The 20,089-nt window shown below is 41.3% G+C and overlaps 1 protein-coding gene across 1 annotated transcript in view; it reads right to left on the bottom strand.

Moving 5' to 3' along the window:
- The window catches only part of LRIT1 (leucine-rich repeat, immunoglobulin-like and transmembrane domains 1), a 10,203-nt gene extending 3,858 nt beyond the window's left edge, over positions 1 to 6,345 (bottom strand). The window contains exons 1-2 of the mRNA XM_009709128.1: positions 6,171 to 6,345; positions 3,163 to 3,629 (exon numbers count right to left, since the gene is read on the bottom strand). Of these exons, the coding sequence (XP_009707430.1) occupies positions 3,163 to 3,629; positions 6,171 to 6,292 (589 nt within the window). The 5' untranslated portion in view covers positions 6,293 to 6,345. The remainder of the gene's footprint in view (positions 1 to 3,162; positions 3,630 to 6,170) is intronic.
- Positions 6,346 to 20,089: the final 13,744 nt, after the last annotated feature.

Raw genomic sequence — 20,089 nt, 5'->3', positions numbered from 1 at the left:
CAAACTGTGATAGGCTCCTAATCTGCCCTGCAAGGACTGCCTGTGCATATGCAGGGTATGTGGGGTCGAGGGGGAGGGTGTCCCAACAGCCCCCTGCTGCTGTTGGCTGGGCTTGATGGATCCCATAGTTGCTAGATGGTAGAAGGGAATAAATAGGCTTGCTAAAGTATCTCGAAATCTGGAGCTGAAATCATATTCTTTAAATTCAAAGCAGGAATATTCATATCATGAAAACATCACTATTTACACACGTAAAGAAGTAAAACAAGGAGTTATTATAAATACATTTTGGTCCAGGATGGAAAAAACAAGTAGCCATGGGGGAGGGTTGGTTTGTTTTGGAGTGTGGATTTTTTTGGTACGAAGACACTATGGAGTCTTTTCCTTAGACAGGCCAGGAAATTATTCTCACTGAAGATTATTAAAGTATTAGCCAGATTGTCATGCCAACTGTCAGGCCTGCAACAGGTATAGGTGATCCTACTTGACTGTAAAAATTCTCTTCCAGCCCTGTTATTCTAAGCTGTTTTCATTATTTTAGTAATCAGTTGTTTTTCCTGAAATGATTAAATTGAAGAACATATATGTTATGGTATATACAACAACATAAATAGACAATAACTATATTAAGAATATACACATAGAAAGGAGTATTTTGAAGAATACACTCCTGTTTCAGAGTCCCAGAATGTTTCTCTTTTTTTCTTTTTTTCTGCTATCCCAGTGTGTGCCTATTGAACTCAAATTCTGAAAAAAATGGAGACATTACTATATTAAACATAGACCTGTGAAGATGGTACTGAAAAAGCAAAACTGGAACTAGAGCAATGCACATCCATGAACCAAAGTCGCTGCATTCTGATTAAATCTGTGTCAGCCTACTTGCAAATATTCATATTCACCGGTCCTATGGACAGTTTATGGTCTCTAATGACTTTAGCTAGCAGAATTGGCACTAGGGATATTTATACCATCTAATGCCAGGCATGCATTTGAAGCCTAAGCCAGTAGCACAGTGTCCCAGGCCTCCTGCCTGCCACGAGAGTGAGCTCTGCTCCCTCCAAGGGGGCTTCACCTCTTTTCCACAGGCAGCCCAAGGACATGGCTTGGGGCTGGCACCTGCCTGAAAGTAAAGAGTACTAATACTCCCTCGATTCCTGGCAGGAGGAAACGACAGCTGCCCACCCTACAGTGCCCACTCTTGCTGGTCCCTGGCACACTGCAGCAGTAGTCATGCAAGCAGCAGCTTTCCATCAAGAACTGAGTTTTGACACAAGCACAGAGGGTGCACCACAAGGCTCTGCGAGCATCAAGGGGCTGCTCAAATTTGCTAGAGTCAACAGAAACACAGTGTCAATCAAAAGCCTCTGAGGCCTTAAATAAACTGTTTTAAAGATTCTGCTGAAAAATCTGAGACCATAGCATACCATCTTCCCTGGGCTTGGAATGGCATCTGAAAGTGGTGGGCCTTGGCAGCAGGGCACTTTATATAAATTAATACATTAAAGTTAAGGGGACTAAGTAAAGTATGAAAGTTCAGCTTGGCTTTGTTGTTTTACGGCACTTTTGCTAGCAGCTTACTTCTGACTTCACACACTAGATAACAATTTATTCCAGATTCCCTGGCAGGTACCCCAGTCCCAGTTGATGCCGCGGCACCCTCAAAGCTCCAGTGAGCCCTTTCCTGCCCTGCACGGCACAGTCCTGTGGGCAATCCTCATGCACAAAAACTTGCAGCCTTGGCACAGACTATCAGCCAGCAAGCTACCGCTGGAAGTACTTCTTGAAGTAGTCTACAAGCAAGGGCTCTGAAGACAAGTCACAGTGATGCACCATAAAGAAAGGAAGGGACTGGGCTGACTGTTTATTTTCATGGATTATTTTATGCCTCCATGAGAAACAGTCATGAACAGAGTGAACCGGAACCGTGCAGCTGTGTTCCCCCATTCTGCTCCTGTGAGGGACATGCATTTCATATACCTGGTCCCTATGGGTGTCAGCAGGATAGGACCTAGGAGCTGGAGTGTCTATATGTTACCGTATTAATCTTAGCATTATACTCATTTGCCTACATTAATTTTTTAGGCTCCTGGCACAAACAACCTGTGCACAGCTGGCTACATAAACGCTCAAGTTGGCCACGAGCATCAAGGCATGATCTGTTCTTCTCAACAAAATACTCTCCTAATCTGTATTGAATGGAATAACACTTTTACATTTAACTTGACTCTAAAAAATAAATAAAGACAAGAGTATGAACTCGGCAGTGTCTTGTCCTGCCACAAATGAAATGGGCAATCCCAAACAGCCAGCTTTGGCTTAAAGAACTCGATACCGCATCTGGCAAAATAAGATGACAAAACACCTGCTCCTGTCCTGACACTAATGAAACCTTAAACAACATCTGAACCAGTGCACGATGCCTAAAAGGCTGAGCAGTAATCTTTTGAACTAGTAAATATGCTTGAAACCTCATTTGGGTATACCGCAACTGAGAGGATTCAAGAGAGTCATGTGTAATGTGCCCTCTGACACAAAAATGGACAACTTCCCCAAAGTCATACTTCTGAGGAGCCCAGAATTGTCACCAAAAAGTGGATTTTTGAAACTTTATAGCTGCCCTTGAAGGCAGCACTATCTTGGTGGCTTTGAGGAGACTAGAGTTTAATTCTGTGTGAACAGATAAACAAGGCTCTGGAAAGAGACAAACTGGTAGTCCTGACCCAGATTTTATGCTCAGTGGTGGCTTTATTCCTCTTTAATTTGGACATAATAAATATCCATCTTTTTATTTAATGCTGGTTAAAATGGATCGATTCCATAGTAACTGTTACTAGAAAAGAGCACATGAATGATGTGGACCTCTAATCATATTTGTATTTCTGTCAAAAATGGTAGTGTCAATGAATAAAAAGGGCTTGAGCAAGTCACCAGTTTTACGTTAGAAAGATTCAAGCAAGTGATGAAGTCGATGGTTTAGTAAGCCAGGTGTGTGGAGTGAGGTGAGTTTGTTAATATGTAAATAAATTTGCACACCTTATATATGGGGTATTAAATGGTACACAGCAGTGTACCTGCTGTGGTAACCACAGTGGGTGAAAATGCTGCAATAAGATGTGGAGCTCTTTACATTTGTGCCCTCTGTAAAATGACTTCTCTTACCTAGGATGATCTTGGAGTTATCATTGGGGAAGTAAGGAACAGCCTGGAGGTTGGCCCAGGTGGCAATAAGAGCCTGAGGAAGAGTCATCAGCTTATTGCTAGACAGGTCCAGGTATGTGATATTTTTGACATAACGAGCAGCATCTGGAGGGATTGAGGTAAGTTCGTTGTTGTGTAAATCCAGAAGCCTTAGCTGTGGCATGTCAGCCAGGGTTTCCCAGGGGAATGATATTAAGTCATTCCCATCCAGCCTCAGCTCCTGCAAGCGACGAAGGCCCTTGAAGGTGATCCCACTTAGGCTGGCCAGGGAGTTATAGGGCATCCAGAGGTACTCCAGGTTGTGGAGGGCGTGGAAAGCCTCTCCTGGCACCCTGCGGATGGCTGTCTTTTCTATCCGAAGCTTAGATGTATCTACAGGGATGTTCACGGGAGTGAGGGTCATCTCTGGGTCATTACACAGCACTGTCCTGGTGGGGAAAACATAAACACAAATGTGACTTTCTTGTATTTTGAAAAGATTTTGAAACTTTATTTTGATGCAAAATTTTGGTCAGCCTTTCTTTTTTCACAAGATTTCTTCTTATCATTTCTTACTTGCTGTTGATCTCTACATCATCACCATAAGTACATCAACTTGCAGTAATTCATATGTATCTTTTGACTTCAGAAATTGCAGTGTTCTGCCTCTCCTGGAGTGGCATGAATCTGAGTCTGGCCCATATAGTGTTCCTGCTTTTTTTCTTTCAAATTTTTTTAGAGTACTTATGATAGACAGTAGTGACAACATTCATGCACAACAGAGGATTCTAGTGCATGTTAAAACAAAAGGATCCATAAATTGAACAATAAAAGACATAGGAAAAGGAGCCTTACTGACGTGTGGGATGGCAGGAAGTAATAGAGATTAAATACGGCACAGGCTCTTTGGTTCGTGAAATGAGGATAAGAAAGTCAGCTAGCAACTCACTGGAAATACACTACAGCAAGCTCTGCTGTACTATGAAATAGCCTGGAAGGTGCGTACAGATGGTAGCAGTCACTGCACCACAGCCACATACAGTTATGAGAGTCAAAGTGCAGAAAATCAACTCTTTGGAAAATGTTATACTAAAAGCAAGGCAGATTTATGTGTCTTGATCGTTCCTTCCCATTTTTAATCCCTAGAGGTGGAATAATGAAAACCCTATGCTGCATTTTCACAGCCCTCCCACAAAAAATTGTGACTTTGACTTTGCCAAGATGTGGGATTGTAGATAAGCCTTGAGGAATGAAGGGAGACAAAATAGGTCTCTCAAACTGCACTTTAATTTGCCTATCCACAAGGAGAGAAAGACAAGTTCCTAACAAAATACAAAGCCACCTTGCAAAAGATAACAGGTTAGATAGGCATGTCCCACTCCACATGCTAAACAAGATACCGCAAGAAATGTAATGTGATCAGTCAAGTAACATTTTTCTTATCACACTGCCTGGCTGATAAACAGAATATTACAAAGCTGCCAAAAACCACATTGGTTTTGGCTGAAAGCAATTATCCCTCTACTATCAACAAAACCAAATAACATCACTGAACTGCTCATGCAAGTTTCCTGGAGTTAAATGTTACTTGAGTCTACAGTTAAATTGTTAATTTATAATCAAAGCATAGTACATTATTTTCATCCAGCACTTTTATTGTGACATTAAATCCTGCCCACCCTCAGCTGAAAGCTGAGATTTTGAGGAAGAGAAAAATCTGTCAAATAAGAAAAATCCAGAAGTCCTCTTTCAATAAAACATTTTTTGTGTAGGCATGGCACAAAATGTTTGATAACAGAGACACTACGGCAGTAAACCACTGTGCTTCTCATAGTGTCCCTAAACCATGGCAGTGAGCACTAAACATTTAATCTATGGGATAACCTCCTACTAGTGAGAAATATGAATCATAATGCAGAAAAAAAGGTGACATTATGCTCCTTAAGGGACTAATGGATATTTGCTTCATTATGTGTCTTACCAAAACACACCACAGCTTTTTCCAGTCACTGAGAGGAAATTCCCCTGGAAACTGTGACATTTATGGAGCAATAATTAGCTCTCCCGCTATTGCACTCCCTTTTAACAATTGCAGGCTACTTGTGTCTCTACCATGCTTTTTACTGGTAAAGTTTCTGATATTAAATCTATAGCACCATAAAAGACATCTGTTTCATGGGGATCCAAAAGATAGGGGACAGCTTTTCATTTCAGTACTGTGGTCTTGTCTAGAAAAAATTTCTTGCAAAGGATTTTGCAAATCCTGTATCTCTGTCACAAAACCTCCTCTACTGTGAACACCACCTTATACAAATGTAGCCTGTATTTCATCAAGTCAGATCATTACTTTGTGATTACCCTCCAGAAATACTTTTTTATTACATTCCTCCAGAGAAATGTCTGTACAATGGCGTTGCATTCAAAAATGGATGTCCTTCTGGTCTTGTCTTCTTTTTTAACTGAAAGTTTCCAGTCTGAGAATGATCTTATTTTATTTTTCTTATTATTATCTATTTTTTTGGTTCATTCTCATCTAGAGCCTATTGCTTTGCCTAAAATCTCCAACTGAAGGACTTTTTAAGTAAATGGAATTGCAGGTTTTGGTACCACAACATAAACCAAATTTAATTACTCTTTAGAAACAAACCAGCAGAGCAGAATCAAGCCCTTTAAAACTAGCATTTTCAGCATAAAGGAAAAAAAAAATGTTGTTTAAATTTTATTCTCTTTTTGCCATTGCACCAGCAGTAATTATGTCCCTTCTATTCCCACAGAGGAGATGCCTAAACGCTTTCTCTGAAATCAGCTTACTGTGTTTTCAGAAGCTAATCCTCTGCAAATAAAGCTAGAGCACAAAGCGACTGGAAAAATAATGCACACAAAGTCTGGACGCAATATTTTCTCCGCCGAGCATCCTTAAGAGGAGAAGAAATAAAATCCCTGACACCCAGAGAAAGAGCGGCAACCCCCCTGGAAGAGTATCGGCATACCTGGCTTTCGTCCCTTCGCTGAGGCTGTGGAAGGCGCAGCTGCACTGCGATGGGCACGAGCCGCCCGCCCATGGCAGCCCTCCGAGCGTTAAGCAGCCGAGCAAAATCACCACGATCCACATGGCTACCTGTACATGGGAAGGACACCTGGGCACTACACAACGTGGAAGGTTTCGCCTATTGTTTTATCCATTGACTGGTCACATCTTGTTAACTCCCTTTTGTTTTCAGCCACACTGTGATCTTCCAGCCCTCGCTGAGTTCATCAGATAAAAAAGGATAGGCAGGGATTAAGGATGGGGACTTGAGTTATTTTCATGAAGGTGCTTATTGCTTCCTGGAACCATACTGACAGCATTTCTTCCCTCAGGGAGCCCCATCAAAACACCCTCTTTGGGCAATCGGTGGCTCTTGTGCAAGAAAAAAGCAAATATACTTTTTGGGGACCTGCATCACGGGCAAGATCATGGTTATCTGACCAGGAATTAGCAATAATTTACTTCCTCACAGGGAACTGGGAATACTTAAAAACAGTTTCTTGTGTTAATGGAACATAAGCCTCCTATGCAAGAATACTAAAAATATATCGTGATACTATTAAAAGGCTTTATTTCTTTTTAAAAACTCCTAGTTTGATCAAGCAATTCTTGAACTGTTGGCAACATGCCTGATATTAATAAACCATGAATAACCCAGTAAATATGCACATATTTCAGTTTATATCAGAGCTAGCACACACCTGCAGGACTGAGCACTGTGCTCTGACTTGCTGATACAGCAAAGCCCAGATGAGGGACCATTTTTGGAAGTGCCACCTGATGCAGGGCCGTGGGACAGCTTCAGGAATGCTAAGAAAAGCTCAGCTCTGTCTTAAGGACAGCCCAGGACACAGTGTCAAATTATTTTTGTTCACTCCCCTTGAAGATAGTTGTTTCCCGTCTATTAGCAAAGGCAGCCATAACTGCAAAGCTGATGGAGACCACCCATGTTTTCAGCAGTCTTCATCTGACTCCAAAGAACACAATACATGTGAGAAAAGTAGAGCCCAAATATGCACAAATATAAAGCTTAAGAAGTTGCTAGTTGACACAGGAACAGAATTCTATTCATACTAGCAAGGACATCTCATGTTTATAAAGACAATTTTTTCTGTTGAGTGTGAAAGTATAGAAATCATTCACACCCCATATGTGCAACACTCTCCTAAAAGTAAAAAGCTTTGGAGAAACTAATAGATGACTACTTTCAACCTGATCAGATTGCTACTCCCCCACTTCCCAGCCATACTGCATTATAGCTTTGGCAGAAAAACTGACCCCTGTGCCAGACACAAAACAGAAAACACAAGTTAAAACTTAACAGAAATGAGGAGTAACTGAATGGAGCTGAACAGCTAGCAATAAAGCACTAACCAGACACTACTCCTTCAGAGCTGCTTTAGCAAAATATTTCTTTTCCAGTTCTGGAGCTCAGGAAAGCCTCAGTGCACAGCAGCGTTACAGGGGAGAGTCCCAGATGTCTCACTCCAGCGTAAAACATGAGCAATTCTACTAAAATCCCAGACCCTGTTAACTCAATAGGAACTCTGCCATCTGCTTCACCCAAAGAAACAGGAGTATGGGATCAAATGTGGCTGATTGAGGCAGAAACAACCTGGCATCCTGTTGGCCTTTCAGCACTGGTCATTTCCCAGCTTCCCTTTTCTTTACCTAAGGTCAGAGAAGAAAGGGAAAGGAATTACAACCACAAAGATTTCTCTAAAAATTAGGTTTTCTTGGATCATAATTATAGTCATACTCATCACAAAAAGTGCCCATCACAGTCTCTTCTGTCACTGAAGATGCCATGGCTCTTCTGTCCACCTCTTGTAGATAACCATCTAAATTCACATTTCCCTAGGAGAGAACTACAGCTCTGCCCGTTTTTTAAACCCTGGTTGAATCTACAGCTGCCCTTCTGCAGAGATGCATAGAAGAATCAATTCGTATGAACTGCCACAAAGCCAAGGAAGAAATACGAACAATCTAGCCCAAAAGACATTTTGAAGGTTATAAGAAAAGACTGAAAAACAAACAAACACACACACCAAAAAAAATATCATAGACCATTCAACATGCCAAGCTTCCACCTGAGAGTGCTATGAAAGACAGACATGTTTTGAAGAACTGCTGTGGATGTTACTTCTCAAAACTCAAATCTCTTCCATACTTGTGCAGCCATCTCAGAACCCTAACAAAAGACTAGTCCAACGTAGCTGTCAAGTTGGACAGGATGTTCCAAAATAAGCGTAACATGGGCAACTTGAGTTGCCTGTTGCTGAGGCTGGTCTCTTTTCCTCTTGGCAACAGAGGGAATTAAGGGAGCCCAGTTCCCCCGCTAAGCTGGATGCAGAAGGCTACAGGGTGTAACTACCCTCACATCTCCACTGCTTCCCCACTGCCCCCTGCCCTGCTGCCCGGGCTGAGGATTCGCCTGTGAGAGGAGGATCCCTATGGGATAAACTGGCTGAAGTAGCTCCACCTCCAGAGTTCACCTCCCACCTCTCCTTTCCAACACTTCTCCCTGTTGGTGACCTGTTGATTTTGCTTTTCCTTTCAAATACGTAATCAGAAGTTACCAGTCAGAAGTGCAGCAATAACATACTCATTCCTAAGTACAAACTACCTGAAAGTTAACAAGTATGTTACAGCAACAGTATAAGGCATTGTTCCTAACAAAGATTGCTTATCAGGATTTCTGGTAAATAGCTGTTTTCATGCAGAATTCATCCTGTGTTCTTCAGTAGAATGAAATTACACTGCCAATTTTTCAATAATTCTGGGTAATGAACTCTCAGAGTTTCAAGGTAATCTAGATGTGGTTTGGGGCTAACTATTAAACAGGCATTTTATGGTGCCATAGTTTCACATAAGCTTGTTTCACAAGTAACTCCGATAATTAATTAAGGCTTGTAGAAATCACTTGCTGAGAGGATGGCCCCAAGGATTCTTTTTCCCCATGCTATTTTTCACATTCTACATTTATTGTTCAAAGAGAAAATCAAGTATCTCATTATTTATTTCTGAAGAGAGAAGAACATGATGCAGCGCTGCTCATTAAATATCCATAGTTGTTCTCTCATTGACTTCCATTAGGTCCCACTTCTAGATTTAATGATTTCTCAGTTCCCTTAATGATCTCCAAGCTAAGACCAAGCTCATCGGGTTTTTTAGTGCACTCATTGGTCAACTTGCCTTGCTGACCAGACTCTGCCTCAGCTCAATACTCGCAACGTTGACCGAAACATCTCTCTCCCCACTGAAGTTAATTTTACTTGAAAAAGCAATTCAATGTAATTAACCTCTTGCATCTATTTTTTTCAATGCATCTGATAAAGCGGTTTCCCTCCATTGGAGCTCTGGAGTAATAAACTTGTAGAAAGTAGACAGTAACTGCATGGTAAGATTTGCTTTCATGAACCTCATTTTTGCATCACAAATGAAACATCTAAGTTACAACTAAATGCTGGGAGCAGTAGAAGTAAACTTAATTTATAAAAAACACCAGCAATCAATAAAGCATGCCTTAGCAGCTGCTAATGCTATGCACTTTGTCAAGAAAGCTGCTATTTAGTTAACGCGACAGACTCACTTCTGAACAAGAAAGAGAAAGACCTGATGGTAGGCTGAGAGATTAATAAAACAATATAAATAAAAGTGGTAACATTAACATGTTTCTCACCTTACAGTGTATCCACAAGTGTGTCAGAGACACGTGGAAAAAAGAGGGAAAAGGACCAGTCAATTAATAACCCAGTTCTGTTTTATCAGCACTTACATTTTTGAGGTTTTCTTCTCCATTGGCTATATTCTCTTACAGTCCTTCACTGGTACATCATCACCAAATGAGGCAAATGCTGGGTTAAGCGTCAAGCCACAGATATACCCATGTTAGGCTTGATCTGAGTGGCCAAGAGAGTGGGACTGGCCTCACCATGAGGAAACTCCACAAGAGGCTCATCAGGAGGTGAGGAAACCAGCTCGGGTAGGCTTTGGACATAAGAAGCTGGAGGAGGAGGAGAAGGAAAAGGAGGAAGGCCTTGGTGCACAGGGAGCAGATGTGTTCCCTTCGTGCACAGGCTTAATAGATGTAACAGAAAGGAGCAGGCAGATGAGAAGAGAGAGGACTGGTAAAGCAAAAGCAATGAGATGCCTAAAAACATACGGGTAGATGCCAGTACTTGCACTTCAGCAACTGCATGACACAAACTGCAAGCACGTGTGAGGCAGCATGGGTGAATGGGCTGCAAGATGATGCTCCTGGTTACATCCATGCTCTCTCCCTAATTCAGTGAGACGGAAGAGAGAAAACTGGAAGCAAAATCTGGCTACTGTGTTCAACAGACTATGTATTCACTTTTACACACAGTTCTGGTTTGTCCTGAAGCATTTGTTTGCAGTGCAACAGCTTTCTAGATCTTCATGGTATTTTTAAGGCTGAAGTGTATTACCTCTTCTCAACTACTGCACAGTTATTCACACATTATGCTACTTAATTTAAAATGAACACTCATTAGCCAATTTCGTTGTAGGTGCAGGTGATATTTTTATAAGAATTTTTAAAATCAGTATCACCTTTTGCAAGTGCCAAAGCTACCAGTGCAAACAGTTTTTTCATGACAGCCAATTCCATTCCATAATGAAACTAGTGGGAGTTAGGCCCTTCACTTCCATGGGCACAATTCTGAACTCTAAATCATAAAAATAGTACTCCTTGCTGCTTACTTAGGAAGTAAACAGTTTCTTCTCTGCATCAAGCTAAAAATATCAGCTGGAGAAAAAAAAACATACAAAGAAGCAGCCAGCAAGTGTCATTCAGCAGAAGTGTAAGAATTTGTTTTGCATTCTCTGAGAATAGCCAGATCCCCTGTTTATATTTTTGATGTAAGTAAATGCAAAGCAAATGGGGTCAAAGTCTACTGTCAGCAAAGTTCAGCACATGGCAATCTTTCCTATCTTTTTTAAGTGGGGTATAATTTAGAGAAAATGTGTTGCTTTGTTTTTAATATGATTCAGTGAATTACTTGACATTACAGTTTCCATTTTTTCCCCATATAGACTTTTTGAACCCAGAAATGTTTCATCAGCAGATTCTACTCACAAGCTCAAAAGCAAAACTTGAGTGACAAATTCAGCATGCTCCACTAAGTCACTCAATTTGAATATGGCCATTGGACAGAATTTATTTTTATTTCTTGTCCTCATATACTTAGAGAAATATGGCATAAAGCAAATAAACCAGCATATTTTATAATAAATGAAAGCCATAAAATACCTTATTATCATGATTTTGTCTGAAAGGTTTTATTAGCAGGCAACACAGGCCAGACACTAAATCAATTTCATTAGGTAAATGCATCTCCAAGAAGGTTCTGGCAGGGCACATCTTGTAAAGTGGAAAATCCTTCCCACTGATGCAAGTCGAGAGCATGTTAATGCATTACGTCATTCCAAATTGGATCTTGCACTTAATGCTTATGAAGGCAGTTCCTGCAGACCTATGGGACTGGAGTCATTAATAGACCTCTAGGCATGCTGAAGAAATAAAAGAAACCCAAACAGTTTTTGTCACGGAGCGTTAGAAGTCTGTCAGTGGTATTTTTTTTATGCATGCATTTACCTTGGTTGTTATAGCCAGCACAGAACAGCAGAAGTGAGTACAGACCTCTAACCCAAAGGGGAGATAAACGCACACACCTCCCTTACGAATGCAGCATTTGACCCATTTCTGCCCACGCAGCAGAAGCCGCTTCACAAGGCCACATTGCAACCTGCAACGCTCAGTGAGGCAGACTAGCAGAAGATGGAGGTGTACACCAATCCACCTGGTCTCTCCCTCTCTCCTCCCTTTGGGCTCGTGCACCTGGACAGGTCTTGTCATGAGTAATGTAAATTTAAAGTGCTGGGTGTCCATGACACTACTGTACCCAGGATATCCAGGTCCAATGAGCAAATTAGCCCCTTAGGAACCAGTAAGGCAAGTCTGGCCCCCGGGTAACTCTTGCCTCACCTTAAGGGAGGAGTGGGCTAGCCACCACCACAGCCATAGCTCTTTTACTCTTCTCTTCCCAAGGCCCCACAGGGACAGGCAAGTGCCACTGGAGTCTGACGTACAGGACACCAGAGCAAAATTCTTTTGGACAAACTCTCTGTAAACGTCTCTCCAGAGGCAAAACAGTAAATGCACTATCTCTTTCTTAAAAGCCCTCTGCAAACCTGTCTTTGAGGCTATTAGTCTTGAGCACTAATGAGAGAGTGAACTTGTGTTGCTCACTAGATGGAAGCTGGAAGATGCTTCCACCCACAAACAATAAATGCACAGAAAATGTGTATAATTCCATGTCAGTATATGTTTTAACTACCATAAAACCTTCTACCATGGTAATGTCTAAAAAACAACACAAATGTGAAAAACACAACTGAGTTGCACAGAGTGAATCTTTTTGAGGATACTGATGTTTCTGACTGTTTTGTTACACACACAAAAAGACCTTTAAAGCTCAGAATAAGCATCACTCATACATGCTACAGTCATCTATCAGCCTTTTGCTATGCCAGCTCCCTTCACATTAACAGCTAGTAGTAGGGGGAGGAAGAAAAGAATGAAAAGGACTGCAGGAAATTCTCACTGCTGGAATGTATGGGTTACAAAGTGCTAAGTGTTTCACATTTATACTGAAACAATGCCCAGGAGCTCTAGTAAGGCATAGGCACTCTAAAAGTTTTTATCAAAGACCAATACCTATATCTCTAAAGGAGTACAGCCAAAGAAGACATGACACAAAGATTAGGGAAAGAAACATATAAACAAATCAAGTGTATCATTGGTTTGTACATATATATGTATGTATATAAAAACATCTAGATTGAAAGCTTAAGTTATCATGAACAGAAAAAATCAATACATATGCTCTGCTAGCCATAATTTCTTGACTGACTTCTGATCAGAATAGTAGCTAAAGGGGAATTTTTACAAATCTTCCGAAGAAGGAAGCCAAATACAGTGAGTAAGACTGGAGAAGTATTTATGTGTCTGTACACACATGCACATGCACATGCCCATAGAGTTACCAAAATATACCCCTAGAACAGTATAAATACAACATCCAGCAGCATCATTCTCACAGAAAAAACTAGTATTTTTCTCCGAGATGCCACAGCCACATACCAGTCCACTGTAGTCCATTTTGATGACTGGACATATTATAATCATACCTGACATAGGTATTTTAAATGGGTAAAACTTTTTTAGGTTTATATGCCTGGCCACTCTTCTCTATTGTACCTTCATTCCCCAAAATCCAGTAAGGTTCCTACAGTTTAACAAAATCAGCTAACTTTGGGTTTAGCATCCTTAGCTGCATGACAGAGGGGGTCATGCAGTAATATTGCTGACTGCAACAACCTTTTCTGATTTGGACCTTAATAGTATTAGTCTAAGCCCTGCAGAGTCACCTCTGCTTAGGAAACACTGCCTGTTTTATTTTGCTTCCTCAGGCATGCAAGAAGAATTAAACTTCCGGCACTGTTTGTCTGGCTCCTGAACACAGATGGAGTATAATGTTTTACATAGCAACCCTCTGCCCTCTTTCCAGTCTGATAATCACCAGCTTTCCTATTCTGATTTACCTGCCTACAGCCTCAAGATTTTGCAGGTCAAGTACATGCCGTTGTGGCAGTCCTAGTAAACCTCTTGGAAGCTGCAAGTCAAGTCTTGCATACAGCGACCAAGAAAAATAGAAAAAAAAAGGAAACAGAAGAAGGAGGGAGAAAAGGTAGGTAGAAAGGGAAAAGGAAAGTTTTTGCTCTGGTGTATTCTATTTTCTTAACATTATTTTTCTCAGAGCAATAAGCTCCTCTCAATCTATTATCTTCAGTGATGCAATATATGTATATATATGCATGTGGTGAGGTCATAATAGGAGAATTACATTGCCTGTGTAATTATTCTTATTTTTATTCTGATTATTCTTGGACTAAATGCTTCGTTATATATTTCTTCTTTCAAATATGATTATTTGTGAAATAAGAGAGGGGGAGTTTGGGGAGGTAATAGCAGAAAATCAGGGCCTGTCTTGGGTAGCCTCTCATGCCCACAACTGTCCCTACTGACCCACAGAAGAGTAAAAAGGAAATGTGCCACATTTTGGTCCTTCTCATTTGCTTTATGGTCTATCCTTCATTTGTTCAACCCTTGAAGATACATAACTGGCCTAATTTTGATGACTATCCTTACCAAAACAAGACTGAGAAAGAAACCTGGGAAGATGAGGGAAGCCTGTGATGACCAGGAGCTTCCTCTAAGCACTGATTTCCCTGTCCCATCTGCCTGCAAACACAGTAATATTAAAGCCATGCAGACCCGTCTCCAGAGAAACTCAATTTATTTCAGAGGACCTTTGCTACGGCAAAAGCAGTCCTACAGTCCCACTTAGACCAGAAGAAACATGGGGAAGGCTGATGCTCGCAGGGCAACAGCAGGAAGTTGCAAGAAATGTACGATGCATTCTGCAGCCTGCAAGAAATGTACGACAAGATGAAGTTTTGGTGAGGGTTTTCCCTAATGAATTCCCACAGAAATGAAGGAGTGTGCGAGGTCCTCGTAAGGTCTTGTCATCTAGGGAGAGTTTAATCATCTGTCATAATGGACATTAAGCTTTTATAGCAATATATCGGAAAAAAATACCAGGCTTCTCTTGTTTTCGTGACAGCTTACTCCTAAGTGCCTGTATGTTAACCTCAACAACTCCAGGCATTTCTACCTTACTAAGTAAATGCATCCATTAAAGTTTTTAAATTACCATTTATATTTGTTTCAATGTCTCATGTAAAGTGTTTGGCAGATTACTTCATTTCACAGGTAGATTACCTGTAAGACACCTATTTAACGTATGGTTCATATATTTTGTCTGTCTGAAAAGTAATTCCCTAATCAAGACTTCCATTTTATCATGACATTCTGCCTACCAAAGATTCTCTTCGGGAACCAGTTGGGGCTTTTTCTGACAAAAGAAAAAAATTACCAGGACTAAAGTAACTGAAAGCTGAATAAGAGAGCCTGGAACTATCATTTTGAAATGGCACATTATGAAAACTCCTCTCCTCCTTCATTAGCTAACTACAAAACAAACAATAATTCAGCAACATTCTCTCATTAGAGATGACTACAAAAGCACAACTGAAGGCTTTGCCTTCATCATGATTAATTTTGTTTTGTGAGATAACATAATGTAGTTTTTACAAGTCTCGCTCCTCTCTATTATAAAAGGCAACTCAGCTTGAAGAAATTGCTTATTACACTGAGCTCAAAGGATTGGATAACAGAAGCTAAAAAAACTTAGGCAATCTTTGAAAAAGCAGTAACATTTATTTTATGGAAATGTAGGGGAAAGCCCTGGTTAATTCACAGGTGTGGTTTATAAATAATTCTGTTAATTGTCTGTAACATGCACTAAAAAGTGCAGTTGGAACACAAGAGGCCTTGATACATCCATTGTAAACAATGTATATTTGGTCAGGTTTCCACAGGACCTTCAGGAGAAGAGAGAAGCCTAAAGAAGCAAGCAGCAGGCAATGACTGTAGTTAACCTCAAGCTTCAAAAGAAGTGGAAAGCCCCAAATCTCTTATGTTCTGGTACAAATGATTGGACTACTCCTTAATATAGCCACCTGAAAGGTAGGCATGAATCCAAAGTAGTCTCTGGGCTCTCTCAACAGTCAGTGAAAAGGAAGAGGTGTCTCCAGTGCACAGTTTGTCCTGCCCTAAGACAGGTGATGCTTGGGAGCTCCCCATTCCCTCCAGTAACAGTAGAGAAAGCCCAGCTTAGACTAGATAATTAGCACGTTTGGTTTTTATATGGTAAAATTTAGATGTGATGAATCCCTCTCAATGTAAACACAGATCTTATACTGAAGTCAAAGAAAGCTATGCAGAATTCAGGCTTAAGTAATGTTTGTGAGGGAATTATCAGCAGAAAGTTTAGGGAAATCCCTATAGAGATGCACTGGTAGAAGACTAAGACAAGCAAGATACACAGTATCACAATGATGGCAAAAATGAGGTGCTTTCAGCCATGGCCTAGAAGTTCATTACATACATAGTCATTATTAGCATGGACTCATTGAGAAATGGTTCAGAAAGAGGCCTGTTGCTTTCTAAAAAGAGAAATAGTAAACAGAAGGCGAGCTGGTGTGCAAATCCTCTCTTAATACAACTAAAGCCTCTGTTGAAAGCAGAGTGGAAACACTGAAAACAGTAGGAAGGAAAGGAAAGAAAGGCAATGCTTCTCAGCCTTACAGCAACTTCCAACACTCTAATGCCTGAAGTGCAGCAGTGTGCAGGAAAGCCACCCCCAGCGCAGCCTGGGCCCGGGCAGCTGCGCAGTGCACAAGGGTGCATGACTGTCTGGACCCAGGCAGCGCTGCATCCTTGTGTAGCCAAGCACAGGGTTAACATGTGACATTTGGGAAGGAGGTGAGGGACCTGCATCCTTTTTTGAAGGGATTTTCACACAGCGCTGCCCTGGCTCTGACTCTGAAGATGCCCCTCCTGCTTTCTTACTTCCCACTGAATTTACAGCTCCTTCACTTTGGCTCAGCATGGCCGATGAGCTTTCTCTAGATATTATCCCTGATCTTGGCTCTCTGCACTTGGAAGCAAGCCCCTTCCTCTACTTTCCTCCGCACAAGTAGCTCCTCTCACCCCCGTCCCCCATCCTGTCCGCAGAGAGCACAAACCCCGCTCTGGAGCCCCTCACGTCCTCCCCACCAGACGCGGGGCTGCCACGCTCAATCCCCAAAGGCACAGCCACTGGCTCCTGCCTTTTCCAAGCCTCCTTGGCCATCCCCAGGCCTTCACCACTGCTTCTTCCTCCAAACAGCTCTGGAGTCAGCTGCAGAGAAAATCAGATTGAGGAGCGTGTTAGACTGCCAGACTGTTGAGGAGAATGGTTATTACATGGCCGCAGGCTTGTCCAAAGGGCTGATGCCAGTCCACATGCTGCTCTGCGGGCTTATCCCCTGCATTGTCCCTCCTGTGGCCAACGCCAGGTGCCTATTCACAGTCTGAGGCATATTCCCAATCACTGCTTCCGAGTCAAAACAAATGTACACAATGCAACTAGAAGGTCTCCAGACAATATGCTTTCTGGTTTCCTTTCCTTGATGAGAAGCATTTCCCATGGGGACCAAGATTACCACTCATTTCTGTGGTATCAAACTTAAGTCCTGTGTGGCCGCATTACCCGCCTGCCTCTGCTGAAATGCTGCAGTTTGTCGTTTAAAGGTATTTTTTGATATAAAAAGTCAAAGACAATTTGGCTAAACCCGAATCAGAAGAAAGGATTAGGAAGGCAAAGGAATAATAATACATCAATTTAGCAAAGTTCTTGCTGTGAATATAAAAAAGCATGTCAGTAATCTGCATTGATTGCTTGGAGAAAATTCAGAGTGCATGAGCGCTCTGTTATCTTTGTATTGCACCTTTTTTTGTTGTTCTTGTACCAATGCACATTTTACAAAGATTAATATGCTCCCACCAAATCCATAGAGTCTTATGCAATCCATGGAGACATCCGGCAAGAACTTATCAGATCTTTTTTCTGTGTGTTCCTTGCAAGCAGATTAGTAACCAGTGAAGTATTCTGAAGTGAGAGGGTAAAATGAAATGGATGTTTTATTGATGCAGAGAGATCAGTGGGAATTCAAAATATGAAGTGGCAAGATAACACCAGGTTGAGTGAAAGACCTTTTCCCCTGAATTTTGAAACAGCAAGTAGCTATCGAAAGAGTGCATAAAGTGGAAAGGGATCACTAAAAACTTCATAATTTAAGTAGTTAATAAATGTCTTTGGCAAACCTTTTATCTTTTGCATGTTTTCACTGACTTCACAGGAATACATGATGTGAGGTTATGTCTTACATAAAAAGGAGGGAAAGTAAACAAGTGCAGTCTTGTTTTACCAGCTGGAAAAAGAACTATCATTAGTAGATTCTGTCAAACTCAATAATTTATTCCCTGTTTGCACCTCTTTGTTTGAAGAAAACCCTTTATAACTAACTGAATTCAGCAGCCATATCATCCCATACTATCCCAATGAACTATTAGAAAGGCAGCTTAACACAGCATCAAAAATAGATAACGAGAGCCTGATGCATAAAGTTTCTATTGGCACCATTCGCACTTGAGTCAGGTGTTGAACCACCACTGGAAATCTTGCCTGTGACTGACTTGTGTTACTAGACTCAGCATTGATAAAGTAAATAAGGTTTAGACACAGAAATCTTTAAGATACTTGAAGAAAAGCAGCCAACGAGTTCACAATATTCATTCTAACAAAGAACTGCTAAATCTAAAGGGGTTGGGGTAGTAGCCTATTTTCATGGAAAAAATAGTTTTGGAATGAGCAAAGTCTGCATCACAGACTTTAATACACACCACAAAAAATACCAGCAGTGTAATACATTTGGGAGGTTTGCTTGGGAGTGAGGGTGAAGTACACTGGCAGGCAATCAAAAGCACCTGACAGCCCTCATGAGGGCAGTTCACACAATATCCGTGTCCTCTATCCCTAGTCTAGAAGAGCTGTGCAGCTTTATGTTGACAAGCATTACAATGAGCCATCTATTTTCAAAACTATCACACTAAAAAGATTTACAGCACATTTACAGGATCTAGCACTAATTTTTTGCAAGAACACACAATGGATCACTATTAAAACACAGGCTTAGATCAGTCATTTGCCCTGCTAGGAGGCAGGGCTGTCACCTTCTTTGTCATCAAGACATATAGGTGAGCGAAAGACAAACATAATGATGGATTTATGTGGTGCAATGTAATTTTGCTCTGCTTAAACCAAACATCTGTATAGCCTAACAAATATCATGCCCTCCTGAATCCTACTTCAAAATCCAAGAGCATATCCATCAGGGCAATTACCTACATCAAAACCAGCTGTAAATTGAATGCCAGAGATCAAGAAACACAGCAAGATGGTTTCACAACAGCCTTGAAGCTCCGATCAGTTCTCCTGGGCATCACAGCCTGTAAGCATGGATTTCAGGAAAACTGCAAAAAAATCCACCCCTGTCTTCAACCAAGACCCCCGACCGTGAATGCACCTCCACTGTGTAGTCAGGAGAACCATGAACAAGCTCCGGTGGCATCTGGAGCAAATTCACTCTGCCTGACATCTCAATCAAGCAAAAGCCAGGTCAGCAGTGTGGGGCCTGATCTAGGGAGGCCAATTAATATCTCTTGTGCTTCAGCTCCCTTTTTGCTCCCATTTCGCAGTAGGATTATGAGGATGAAGAAAGTTATGTGTCAAAGTAGCAACTACCGTGCTAGTGGCACCTTGTTGTTAAGGCAATGAACAGGTCTGTGGAAAAGTGGTAAGAAATGAGAAGTGAAACAAATGCACTAAAAAGGGTAGAATAAGGTACCATTAACCAAATGTAGGTTAAAAAACGAGAAGTATGGCCAAGTTGCTCACTTTTAATGGACAGGGATTGAAAATTAGATAAATAATAGTTATATAGCTAAAAAAGTACCATTTGTTTCACTTGGACTCTGAAAGCTGCTGTGTTCTGTTCTGCAAGATCCAGGCATTCAAATTCCTAAAGAGTTAGTTAATCAATCAGTAGTACAAGAAATGAAAGGAAAATGGTTGACCCTGCTGGGAAACAACAAGGGCTCATGCACATCTCAGATCCATCATGTGCTTTGCTCATGGCATGGTGGGCAGTCGGCTGGCAGGTGAGGATCTGGAGGCTGGACAAGCTGCATGTTGCACATAACTCCAGAGCCACACTACACCAAGACCCCGGTCCTCAAACATCTCCAAAAGGACAGTAAGGTAATTCCTGTGAGCCCTCACCACTGGG

The sequence above is a fragment of the Cariama cristata genome, unplaced genomic scaffold, assembly GCF_000690535.1.
Source record: "Cariama cristata isolate BGI_N322 unplaced genomic scaffold, ASM69053v1 scaffold26761, whole genome shotgun sequence".
Lineage (NCBI taxonomy): Eukaryota > Metazoa > Chordata > Aves > Cariamiformes > Cariamidae > Cariama > Cariama cristata.
Note: the sequence above shows the minus strand (reverse complement) of the source record. Positions and strands in the feature narration are given on the sequence as shown.